Source organism: Cyprinus carpio, chromosome B15 (assembly GCF_018340385.1).
Source record: "Cyprinus carpio isolate SPL01 chromosome B15, ASM1834038v1, whole genome shotgun sequence".
Lineage (NCBI taxonomy): Eukaryota > Metazoa > Chordata > Actinopteri > Cypriniformes > Cyprinidae > Cyprinus > Cyprinus carpio.
In genome coordinates this window covers 18,619,976-18,633,943 of record NC_056611.1, presented here as the reverse complement: position 1 = coordinate 18,633,943, position 13,968 = coordinate 18,619,976, and the positions used below count along the sequence as shown (strand labels likewise).

General features: G+C 39.2%; 1 protein-coding gene across 1 annotated transcript in view; it reads right to left on the bottom strand.

Moving 5' to 3' along the window:
• bcas3 (BCAS3 microtubule associated cell migration factor) overlaps positions 1 to 13,968 on the bottom strand; it is a 218,411-nt gene that overhangs the window by 144,877 nt on the left and 59,566 nt on the right. Inside the window, exons 16-17 of the mRNA XM_042739622.1 lie at positions 10,601 to 10,755; positions 4,587 to 4,630 (exon numbers count right to left, since the gene is read on the bottom strand). Coding sequence (XP_042595556.1) covers positions 4,587 to 4,630; positions 10,601 to 10,755 — 199 coding nt within the window. The remainder of the gene's footprint in view (positions 1 to 4,586; positions 4,631 to 10,600; positions 10,756 to 13,968) is intronic.

Genomic DNA, 13,968 nt, shown 5'->3' with positions numbered 1-13,968 from the left:
GAACCCTATAACTCTTATATTTCTATTGTACTAAAGCCAAATCAAATGATTTATATTTTATCTGGAAAAAAAATATCAATAAAGTTATAACCTGTATATGCATTAACCAGAAGAACATCTTCAATTTAATTACATTTTGTTGTATAATACTATTTAAAGTTAATATTTAATCCCAGAAATGTTCCATTGGCCGCAGACACCGCCTTTTAGTTTGCAAACCCCTGATATATATGATTAACTGCTATAAATCTGATTAATTCATCAGCATATCATGTAATTCATTCAATACAAATATGGAATCGATTGAAAGCCCTAGTCATTACGCACTAAAAGGGAAGATAACTGCAAAACAAAACTGCCGATTGTAATGAAATTGTTGTAGACCGTGGAGTCTGGACTGAGAGTTAATGTGGATGAATTGTCCAGTGTTTGAACCGGGACTCTTCCAGCCTTGCATTACACTAATAGGTGTTGAGTGACCTGTTGCTGTGCTGCACTCTCACTCTGTCACTTCCCTTAAAACTGTCATCAAGTCGTAAATTACTCTCAGGATGAGGAGTGATGTTGACATCTTTGTTTAGCCGACACCAGGCGAGGATTGCTGGTCGGGAAGGACTAAAGACAAAAAGACAGAACAGTACAGAAAAACAGGGACTGATATTGGCGCGTGTTTATTGGTGTTGGATGGAGGTGAAGCGAATAACTAAATATCTGCGCCGATGGGGAGATACGAGCGGTTTGTCAGTATATCACCTTGGCTTGAGCAGCTGTGAATGTCTTACTGTCTGTGAGTGTAGAAAAGGAGACACGGCACTAAACAAACACAGTCAGCCGCCACAGGATTTGAAGAGCAGAGCAAGTGAGGTGCATGTTTCCTTTTTCTCCTTCTAATAAAACCAGGAATCCCAAGTGGGATAACGAGGAGAGAAGACAGCAGACATTTTGATAACCGCAAATCTTTAGAAACGCCGCTTCCTTTGCCCTGGCCATCACTGACCGTAGAGAAAAACACTGAGCGTAGCTCAAAGGAGTATTCAAATCCTTCCTGCCCCACCGCAGAGTTCAAGGCAGCGAGGGAAGTGAATGCGCTTAGCAGTTTTCCAGGCTGGGATGCAGGTGAAGAGCTGGCTTTTTCACGTTTGGAGGAGCTGATGCACTTTCTTGAAGGAAAACTGTAAAGGATGGGCACAGATGTTCTTAATAACAAAACCAAACCAACCTCAGTGTGACTAAACATTTATTTCTCTGAAATCACAGGCTGACACTGTCTGCCGCAAATCGGAGAGGAAATTGTATCCATTTCTAAGTGCTTTGCATAATAAATCTGGAAATATTCTTTCAAAGGTATATAATGTCATGCCAGTAATGATGCTGAGACCAAAAACACTGAGTTAAAAAGCTGCGTAACTCTGAGCGCTCATCTCCTAGTGGCGGGACTAAACCCTGCCAACTATAGTAAGAGCTCTTTGAAGAGGCTTTGGTCAGCAGATGATTTGGTCAACATGTTCTTATTTGAGTGTACTTTACACTTGCATTGCATCTGAATTTCCTTGAAGCGACCGCTGGAGTTGGTTTGTCTGTATTTAAAATCACTCTTTTCCTCTGTGTCTCACTTAAAGTGGCTAGTATGACTCAAGCTGCAGTGATTCAGCGCGCCATTTGAGCGAACGGATTATTCTAAATAAATATTGGCATGGGGAGAGGCTTACACAAAAATGTATCCGAAAATCAATAAATTATGAAACATAAACATATTTAGTGAGATGGAGGAGAAGGGAAGACAGACGTTACTAAACAGAAGCCAATTTCGTCTTCCCCCTATTGGCATTTTCCTGCTGCTTCTGGAGTGTTTTTTCCTCTCTCTCTCTAACTAATTCACTGAAAAGACTCCTTGCATGTCATTTCCACTTTTAATTTAACATATGAGGACTCTTGACGTGAGCTAATAGCTTTTCCTCAAGGGCATAATTCAATCTGTGATGTCCACCATCAAAGCCCAGCCACATTACAGTCCCGGCCACAGACGAGGCGCCATCAGGGGGGAAGGCGGCCCCCCATTTGTTTTTTTTAAACAAATGTAATGGCAGGCTTTAAATGACAAAAAGGAGCACGGATCTCATTTGAACTTATCAGGGTCTTGCCGTGACAAGCTGACCATATGGACGGTGTACGTCAGCCAGCGGGGCCTGTGTTATAGCGCTCATGAAAGGGTCGTGCAGAACGCAGACATTTCTCTCAACGTCACATTTATTATCTCACAGCAGCTTTTCCTCGGACACGGCTCGGGCACACGGCCACGGTCCACACACGCTGGTAGCCATTTGGGAGGCCGGCATCAAACGCTATAAGAGAAACAGAAACTTTTCCCCTCCATTTCCAGCGTTCCAGCTCATTGGGATATCGTTGAGGAAGGTGCCTGATTCGGCATGATTTCCCTTTTATTTAGAGAGATGCCAGAAAATATGCGTTCCCCTGGTGTGAGCGCAGCTGTCTGTGGTAATTATGAGCCGCCAGGTTTTGAGGTTTGTGTTGGTTGAACTTCTTCGTTCTGAGTGGAAGACACTTTCAAAATTAAAAGAACGAAAAAAGTTTCAAGTTTTCATAACCTATAACAATCAAAACTTTTTCTGAACTACACAGGATCTCTCTGTTATCTTGAAAACAGAGCATATCAGTCAGTTCTGGAAAGAAAAATACATGATTTTCTCCAGGTAGAAATGGATTTTTAGCATAACGTATAATCAAAAAAATTCTGCTTTTATTTTTATACGTCTAATGACTGACTAAAATCAATTGTCTCATGTCATATCTTAGCTGTTTCCCTGGTAACGCTTTACACAAAGCAGCACTGCGCTTACAAACGCTGCTTTATCAGGCATTACAGGCAAGATGAAATGGAAATTAAATCGACCAATCACAACAGATTAGCGTCACGCAAAGAAGGGGTTTGGAAAAATGAATCGTTGAGCGAATCGTTTAGGAGTCGTAGAGCAAATAAGGTAAAAAAAATTCATATTATAAGACAATGAAAGTGTTTTTTGACCTTGCAAGCATTTCAACCTGTTGTTGGGGACTCCCAAAACCAAAATATGAACCTTTCATAACCCATAATAGGGGGACTTTAAATATAATTTACTTTATGTCTCCTGAGCTGTTTATAATAAAATCTCATGTTCCGCCATTTGTATTTGAGCTGCAATTTTCCATCTTGTTCCTGCGTGGGAGTGTTTTGTTTTGGAACACTTGATGATTACCTTAATACTTCCATGTGATATTAAACACACTGTTCACTTCTCTAAAAGGAAAAACTAATTAACTTTTAATACAACATCTAAATCAATCATATTATTCCGATGAAAAGCGGAGCTCCAGTTGTGTCACACATTAATGTGCCTAGCCCAGTCAAGAGGAAGCTATGGGGAATATTAAGATTTATCATGTTAATGATAAGGCTTTGAAACACATACGTCCTCTGAGATCACAGTACAGTGGCGCAGGAAAAAAATCTAATTAAAACGTATGCGAGGAGACCACAACAAAAGCTGAAACCCAAGCCGGAGGAAGGACAGCCGCACATGTGATTCATATTTGGGGGGTGAAAGACACAGGGAAGTCCATTTTGCTGAGATTCAATATTTGAAGCTGCATATATAGACATAGAACATTTTCCTGCTTAATTCTTACCTGTAAAAACTTTATTATTTGCAGCAAAATCATGCAATGCTTCAATAATAATCACCCCTCCCCCGATAGTAAAGTAACTTTCTGAGTTTGGATCTAATGAAAACCTCTCTGTTTTTCTCCATATACACTCAAGCCAATGATTATGCATTGTCCAAATAAAATTGTCACATCAAATTAAAGGGTGAAGAAGATGAATGACTGCAACCACATTGCACCCATCTGACTCAACCATCAGCCAGAGCGGTGCGCGGCACACCAATAATTCTTTCACCCTTATTCCAAATGTCACCAGTCAATAAAATCATAACGACAACAATATGAATGTGAACACAAAAGCATTTTTGAATAAACAATCTCTGTCATCTGTTTGGGAAAAAACGAAGCAGGAACGGAATGATCACTTTGAAGGGAAGGTTCGTTTAAACCGCAGGATCGACTGACAAACAGAGCTCTGATGTTTTCTAACGTAGCAAAACACAATATTTTGCGATGAACTCTAGAACAAAAACTCTTTTCTCTCTCCCATGAATTCAACAACACTGACTAACTTAAATGCCAAGCTGATGTCTAAAGACATGCTTATGACCAACAAAATATTATAATTCACTAACGTTCCTCTAACAGTGGATCTTGTTGTACAATACTTTTCAACAGGCAACGTTTTAACACAAATAAAGTTAGCGATTACAAAAAAATACATAAAAGCCAAACAGCAAATCCACATACAGAAACAGAACAAAAAAAGGAACAATAAAAAGCACATCCTTTGGTTCTCCCCACAGCGTGCTAGAATAAACTAAAGAAGAAAACAGAAAAAAAAAATACGAATGAAAGATGGAATGAACGCAGTCGTTTGCTGAAGCGAGGACAAAGCATGCTGGGAGTGAATTGGAAAAACTCACCATGGAGTTTTAATGGAAAAACATCCAGCCCCAAAGAGGTAGGGCTTCATGAAGGGACAGATACACAGAGATAGATGGGAAAAGCATTATTATTGATTTGACTGGGCAAACAGTTTACCGTTTAATGACACATAAGTTACAAAAAACCATAAAAATAGTGGGTTTCAACATATTTTTACTACTAGACCAGATCAAAATAGCAATAATACAACTCAATTCTCATCAAACGTCTAAAGTCAACTCCATTGGTGGTATTTAGGAGGGACATAGGAGACATGAGGTCAGTTTCTTCCAGTCTGACAGTTCAAAAGAAGTTCAATAGTGGTTTAATTGAAGTAAGATGCTGTGGAAGATGCTGTTTTATGCTGAAGGGTAAGCAAGTGGGTCCCTGATCTACAGCCAGAGCAATGGATGACCGTAAACATTTTACAGCCAATCGTGTTTCCCAAAAGCAATAAAAAGGACATGAAATCCAACTCTGGCAGAAGAAGTCGTACACTCTGCGGCCCTTTGGATGAGATTACTGTTCAGTAGGGGTGAATCACTGTCTGTGAAACAAAACCTTACAGTTTTACACAGACACTGAATCTTTCTCACTGGCAAACATCTATCGCGAAGATTTTCCCAGATCAAACAAATCGTGACGGGAGAAATGAGTGATGGTCAGGCTGAGTTTAACTTATAATTGCTATTGTGTTTGACATTCTGAATAATGAATGAATCATATTCGCACACAGGGCTTAAGATACTCAAACATCACGGCCTAAGCTAAACAATCAAACCGGTGGGTTGCTTAGTTGCGTCTCAAGTGGCACAGAGTGAGACACTTCAGCTGAATGGACTCAACAAATATCCAGCTGTGAAAATGGATGGAGACCACTGCTAAATGAATGTGTTCCCATGGAGACGGAAACATGTTAAACCTGGGTTTGTTCAGCAGCAATGATGATCGGTTTGGTGTTAGTGCGATTGTGAGATGTCCATCAAAGATTAAGGGACACATTTGCATTGAAATAGGTAGGACAGCATAGTACTATCTATCACATGACACGCTCGTGCACTTCTAAGATCAGACCTGACTGCAAACCATAACAATAACATAAAAAGCAAGTGAAAAAGCAGATTTCATCCAAATCCGTAGAGTGCTTTGACGGTCTTTATTCCTGAGAAATGGTTACAGAAAAAAAAAAAAATGCCTGTTGAGGGCAACAACCCCACTTCAGCAGAATAATCTTTCACACGTTTATCTCTCTTCTTTCCGTGAGCCTAATGCTGCACATCCAAAGGCATTAAAATGAGGTGATTTCAGCAAATGCTTACAATGTGACATGTCACATGGCTGGGTAACACCGGAGCTCTTTAATCTATTCATACAGTCATTACGGCACTATGAGACAATGGCCCAAAAGCAGCTCAATTCACGTATTACACTAAGCCTACCACATCTGTGAGGTCAGACCTAGCCATCCAGCAACACACACATTCACACCCTGTTGAATAAGAAAAGAGAAGCATCAGTGGTGGGGTGTGTGATTGAACCCAAATCTATTCAACAACAAAAAAAACTGTTAATAGGTTAAGAGTAAGTTCCAGTACTATATACAGGAAAAAAACTGTAAGAGATCTAACTAAACATTTAATTTAATTTAGTTATACAGTAAAATGCTGTTAACTCTACAGTTTTTAGAAGTAAAAAAGAACAAATCAATGTATAATTCAGTCAAAAACTTTATTAATTCTAAAATACCTGTCATCAAAACGATTTGGTATAAGAGGTATCCGAATGCAAGATAATATGACAGTGTTTGTTATTGTGTGTGTAGTCTGTGCACTCCGACACTTTCCAACGAAAAGTGACACCAGCATCTCTTTTGCCTCCTTAAGCCTCAAAATGAGCATGTAAAACATGTAAAAGATATTTAAAAAGGCAAAAGTCAATAAGACTTTTATGAGATTTGACTTGAATAAATACTACGTTAATATAAACCATCAAAAATATTATAATATTGGTGCTTGTTGAGCATAAGATAAATGGTAAAACTGTGTAAACATCAAATGGAACTGAAAAAGGAATTTGCATGGGACTAAAAAAACCTTGAGGGGCTCTGGCACCTCATTGTTCTCAAGTCCACCACACACCACTGCAAGAAAGATTATCTATTATGTTTTCCATAAAATTTGCTTCTTCAAAGGAATACTATAATGCTATTTCCTGTTATAGTCAGTATTTCAAGACAGGAATAAGGCACCAAAACAGAGATCATTCAGTCCAAAACATGACTAGCATTGGTGGGATTCACATCCTTTTAGCACCATCACTACAGTCTAACTATATCAATATTCAAGTAAACAGTCTAAAAATGGCACTAAGCTGGCTGATTAAGGCACTCTGGAGGAGGAATTAAAGAACAAAAGGAGGTTACTCAGCAGAAAGGTTACTCATCACTTAGCAGACACACGGAAAAGGGGAGATGAATTCAACAGGGCTGCTATCAGAAGTCACTGCGCTGGCTGATTTGACAGCTGAAATCAGGAGAACAGCTGAAGTGGTTCACAGCAAAAGAAGGTCACACTGTGACACAGCTCCTGGAACGGCACAGTACAGTAAGACATCGCAAGACTCACAGTGCTGTCTCACGCGAGAGGACCAGACGCTTCTCAAGGCAAGAGTTTTCAGAGAGTAAAATATTAGATGAGCATTAATACTGACTACGCTGCAATAAAAGATCTAAAAATCTGAAACTGGGGAATAATGGTTGGAGCATTTGTATCTATTGTGTTCTAGCCTCTTCATTTTACAGACAGAAGGAAAAAAAAAGAAAAAAAAAAATCAAACTTGATTAGCAATGCAGGCATTAAAAAAAAATCATCAAGGTAAACACGAAATACTCCACTCAAGTACCTAGTAGAACACAGACGTACATAAAATTATATTTTTGCATTCTGAACAAAGCACTCAGTTTTTTTAAGCAAATCAAAAACAGCATTGTAATTATTATAAAAAAAAAAAAAACTAGTAAAATAGATTCGGTTACTGACCTTTTAATATCGCTTGTATCAAAGATATTTATCTCGCTGACCATTAACACTTTTCTGTTTCCTTTTATTTTTGTATATTTGTCTGTACCATACTATTAATGTTCTTTTTGGAGGATGTTTGCTGATCAAATGTATGCTTTATAAGAAAACTTATAATAAAATAATAAAATTAAATAAATATTATCCAAATAATTTCTGTGAACTGAAATAAAGCTGAAATACAAAATGCATCAATAAACATATTACATAAAAAATACAATTGGAACTGTTGCCTTGCCAAATAATTGAAATAAAATAAGCTGAAGTACTAAAATTACTGAAAATTAAAATTGAATTAAATTAAATATTTTTTTTGTTATATTTATGGCCTTTTTATGCCTTTATTGTGAGAGGACAGTGGAGAGCTGACGGGAAAGCACTGGGAGGAGAGAGGGGAGCAGGATCGGCAAAGGACCTGGAGGAGGGATTCGAACTCGGGCTGCCGTGAGCACAGTTGTGCTATGTGACGACACACTAACCACAAGGATATGGACACCGACAAATTAAATCTATTTTTTAAAATGTAATACAGGTTCAAATAAAAAAATTAAAACAATGACAAGTGTGCATAAAATTACTAAAACGATTGTATCAATACAAGTTCATTAAAAAATAAAAAGTATAAAAAAATAGTATACATTTAATACTAAATATACAATAAATATACAAACCAGTATACATTTAATACTAAAATATTTGAAAACCATGTAGCCTGATTCCTGAATATCAGTCAATTATTTTTAATAGTTCAAAAAGATAAGTCATCCGCCAGAATCAGTCTAAAGCCCTGTATAAAGCATTAACAAAGACTGATTTTCATTTTTTTTATTTTTTTTACATATGTGAGCAAAATGAGCATCATAACTGAAATATACCAAAATGAATCATTATTAAAAAGTAGGAATCAAATTAAAGCACGAAAATAAAATCTTCTAAATCGCGACCAGAGTTTGTTTTTCCGCTGTGCTTCCACATTCGTCACTTCTCACTGGCGTGTGCGACGCATACATCCTACATCATCCGGAATGGCTTGAATGTATAACAGTCAGCAGAAGTGAGAAAAAAAGTATTTATAATATTTTAAATATGGATATTCTTCATACAAAAATGCACTGATTCGCTACAGGAGCCATGTGAAGCACATTTTATTATGAATGCAAAAAATCAACCGCCTAATCTCATCACCTAATCTAAAGCTTGGAAGAGCAAGGATAATTTTGAACATAACTCCAATTGGATTCATCTGAAAGAAGAAAGTTACTTTAGCTACTTTCTACTAAATATTGTAGAAACGTAATTTTCTGTAAAGTTGCTTTGCAATGATTTGTATCGTAAAAAGCGCTATACAAATATACTTGAATTGAATCAAACTGAATATACACCTAGAATGCTTTGAGGGTTAGTAACATGGGCTAATTTTCATTTTGAGGTGAACTAACCCTTCACCACTTCCACTAAAAGGCACTCAAATCAACACTGTGTTAATGCCCAATATGACTCACTTGGACAGTATGGGCAAAAAGAGTTTCAACCTGCTTTCCTCCCACACCAGCTCGTTTGATTCAGCCACGACGCCAAACGTCCAGTTGCATTTTTACATAGACTCTGTCTGTAAAGAAGACAATCTCACATGTGGTGGCACACGGTTCATCACAACATAGGACGTCTCTTGTCTGCCGCCACATATGCTAGCCTCAGCTATGGAGAGAAAGATAAGGGATGAAATGGGACTGGACTCGAGGACAGTGACATCTACTCTGTCACAACGTACAGCCTTGGACTCAGCATGTCTGTTGAAAAAGGCAGTTTTAATGGGCACTGAGAGCATATGAGGTCTCCAAAGCTAGAAACTAAACCAAATGCAAGGCTGAATTATTCAAACTTCAAACTGATGCACCCTTGACGACTCATCAAATCAAAACTAGATGAGCGAGAGCCCTTAAAACAACCACAGCGCAAAGTGTTCTGCATGACAATGAGCTGCAGGGCCTTGTATAAATCTCCCTATTTAAAGTTTCGTTAGTGAATTTCCCATTCAAACATTGCATTTAAATAAAAATAAACAATTGCAATAAGTCATAATTATGTTTAGTCAGTATGTAAATGCGCACTGCAGTCATTGATATGGCAACCAGTCTTTACCGGCGTGTTCATGTTACATGGAGGGCAACCACATGCTGTGTCCAGTGATTGTAATACATCTGGCTTGGGAACTAACGACCGAGTACAGCAAAGATCCATATGCGGGAGAAAGCAGGTTTGCATGTTTGTGTAAATTCAGGCAATCATCTGGCAAATGACGGTTTGAGGACACTTAAGTGCTTCAGCTCGAGTCAAGAGTTCATGCAAACTCATGTCATGTTTCAAATCCACGACACCGTTCTCACAGATGAGAAATGCTATCGCCAGTGACGGCTGGAGCATTCATGGTCATGACATGCCCAGAGACTCATAACAATAACATTTCGCTAAACTGCTTAACAATTGACAATGCAGCCTGGAAATATAACTTTCTAAATTGCCATTTATAACCAGTCTATCAGATGGCATGAACTAATATGTTTTAAGATATTACCTGTATTAAGTACCTTATGCCTTAAAATGACAATGCAATTTCTACTGAGACCTCTTCTTGGCTTGAAGTGACACCACACCAATTGTCAAATTTAAAAAAGTTGATTATGACCAGAAAACTGCCAGTAGGTCAAATAAGTAGCAGACTGCTTATCCAGTTGGAATATAGCCTCAAGTATTAGCATTTCATTTTCATAGTTAAAGTTCAGTTTCAGTTTAACAGTTATGATTTTTAAAGAGTTGACGATTTGTTTTGCACTTCAGTTCGAATCTAAAATTATTAATAAATCATGATTTGTATTGTGATATAACATTAAAAGGCTCATACCAATGAAACAAGTGTTTTAATAGTGTGTAGAAACCCACCCAGTGCGCTTGGTGATGGTGCCCAAGGTCATCGGTTGCTTGATCTGAGCCAGTGGAAGCACGACCGTCAAACTTGCTAATGGAGACAGCCGTGGGTTACCCATGTTGTTGTTGGTAAAGTTGTTAAAGGATTCTTGACTGGTGAGTTTGACTATGAAAGAAAAGGGAGAAATTCGTATTAACATTAAAAATTTGATAGATCACATATTTTTTAAGCTAATACTTTTTTAAATTTTTTTGCAAGGATGTATTAAAAATGATCAAATAAGAGTAAACACTTTTATACATTTTACGTAAGATTTCAATTTGTTGTTTTAAACTTTCAATTCGTCAAAGATTCCTTAAGTCTTAAGCACCAAATCACATATTCAAATGATTTCTGAAGGATCATGTGACACTGATGACTGAAGTAATGGCTGCTGAAAATTCGGCTTTGTCATCACAAGAATAAATGACATTTTAAAATATGTTAAAACAGTTATTTTAAACTACAATAATTTTTCACAATCTCACTGTATTTTTGATCAAATAAATGCGGCCTTGGTGAGCATAAGCAACATCTTTCAAAAACATTACATCAACCATAGATATGTTTATGTAGTTGCCTCATTAGTGACTGTTTCTATGGGCTGCGATACGCAAACCATCTGCATCATTTTTGGAACAGTCTGCGAACCTTTGAGCACGTTGACTGTGCATCTACAACAGCAAGTTATACACTCGTATATCTTTGAATACTCATTGATAATTATGGTGAATGACGTCAAGTTGACTGTTCCAAAATGGCGGACACGTCAACATATCTAGAGCGGTCGAATAGGGCATCTATACATTTTTATGAAATCAACAGCCTGTTAAGTCTTTACTGATATGTGGTATAAAAAGTCTTTATAAAAATAATGCTGGACGGTCAGCCTTCCAGTCATGCTAAAACACACATAATTAATTCATAATACAACAGATACAATGTTTCTACTGCTCTCCCCTTAATTATCCACTTTTAATCAGTTTTCATTTGTTTTCATGCATTGCCTTTCATTCCAACTAATACAGGAATCAATTTGATATACGCTTTCATGCACTTCTTAAAACAGCAAAAACAATAGTGCAGATGTACGCTACACAAATATTCCACACAAAGTTGAAGTGCTGCTTTTTGTGTTTTTAACTCCATTATTTTTTTTCCCTTTCAACATACAATATTTCAGACCAGCCCAATAATCTCAGCGAACATTTTCCTTGCTTCCATTGTAATATCGCCAGGAAGAGGGTATTCAGGAGGATAGAGAAATACCCGAGACACAAAACAATGATTATCTGAGGGCAAAAGCGCTGAGAGCGGCCGTGCCACAGTGTTGGAGGGGTTTTAGATCATTAGCCAGCCTCTCTGTGTCTCTCTAATACCCAGAAACGCTGTCTTTGTGCTTAACCAAAGAGAGGCCATTTAGGCCTCATGGCCCTCGATAAAGGCCTGCTTTGGCTGGAGACATTACACAAACCCCTGCGCCATTCCACACAGGGACCGGATCTCAAGGGCCCTTCACATTTCAAAACCACTACACCCCAAGCGCAGCCACCTTTTGTGCGCAAGAGCAGCAGAAAAGAAAAGGAATTTGAACAGGAAGCAGCCTGAAAACCCATAATGGTGCTTCTGATGGACAAAGACGAGGAGCAGAGGAAGAAAAATCTTAATGAATTTAGCATCTTCCCAAGAAGGACACACTCAGTCTCGGTGCACTTTTTAACCCCCACTAAATCAAACTCCGACTCGCCCGCGGACACGCACGCAAACAGCCGGCGTCACAGCGGCAAAGCTTAAGCCCTCCAAAAGCAGACGCCTCGCACGGGATGATGTGAAACTCAGCCGCCGCATGACGTCAACCCGAGTGTGGCAGGCTTGGCCGAAACCCTCAAGAATGGCACGTCCGAGAGCGGCAAGGCGCCTGGCCAGTCAAAACGATACTGCTTATGGAGCCGTCATTTGATTAATGACTCATGTGTGATGGCCTGCGCAGTGATACATGACAAGCCAATGGAAAGAAGATCCATCAATGCAAATCCACAGCCGTCGCAGGCCTAACTCCAAGGGGCCGGCCGGGTCACCCTCTGTCACCTGACCCTTCTGTTCGAGCTCACTCCGCTCCATTTGCATTTTCTTCTAATGGCACAGACCTAGTCGCCCTGTCACTGATATCTTGTTTTTCTCCCCCAAGCTGTTCTATTTGCATCAGATAAAGCAATGAACACAAGCGATCCATCTAAGCTGATGCTTTCCATTCGTTATTTGCTTCATTTGCACACATAAACCTAAAAACAACAACATTCGTACGCAAACATCGTCCCATTTTAATCGCATCGCCACTGAAGTGAATTAAAAAAAATGCAACCTCGACGGCCGCCAATGCGAATAACGTTCCCAGGGACAGAATATCGCAGGACTTTCCAAAGTGTCAACCGCTGAGAAATCGCCAGGCTTTAGGAGTATCTGCGGAAGACTTGAATTCCTAGAAAAAAGTTGCGCTTTCCCGGTTTGGGAATATTTTGATATATTCTGTTTCACCCATTCATGTCTTTCGCACTCGTCCAGGTTTCCCAGACATGCTCCTGTAAGAGCGTAGTTCACAGGAGGTAGGGATTAGGATGGGAGGGGAGGAGGTAAAAAAAGAGGGATGAGTGGAGAGGAAAAGGAACAATGGCGGTACCTCCGCACTCGGGGGAAGGCGCTGTCATGTCAAGTCTGCCTGTGCCAATTCCCAGAGCTATCATTATTAAAATACACACTTTCAAAGGAGGAGTACTCCAAGTGGGAAGGACGGGGGGGGGGGGGAAGGGGGGGGGGGGTGGGGGGGGGGGGGGGGTAAGTAAAAGGAGAGGCCAGAAAGCGCCGGATAAAAGCAATCCCGGTGGACAAAGTGAAAACAAATTAAAAGAACCATTATAAAACACAGATGCTGCAAAGAAAATAAACTTCACAAGATTTACTGTTTTCAGAAGAAATCAGACATTGGTGGAAAAGTCATTTCTGGTTGCCTCTGCTTTTACAGTATCTGCTCGCTGCTATTTTCAGGCTTGCAGTGAGGTCAAGCCAGCCTATGTGAAAATGGCCAACTGCCAGTCTTTTCCCCAACCGCCAGTGAATAAGAGTGCTTTTAAAGTGACAGCAGAGCTTTTTTTCTTGCAAAGTTTTTGGGTTGTGCGGCATCCGCTTTAATGAGCAGAAACATTATATGAAACTTCCTGCTATTACCAGACATCGTTGCCGTACGAGTATTTTCACCGTAAGACTTCAAACTGCATTATAAATTTCCCCTCGTGTGCTGATTTCACTTCAGAAGTCGCCGTATGATTACAAGCCATTACATCA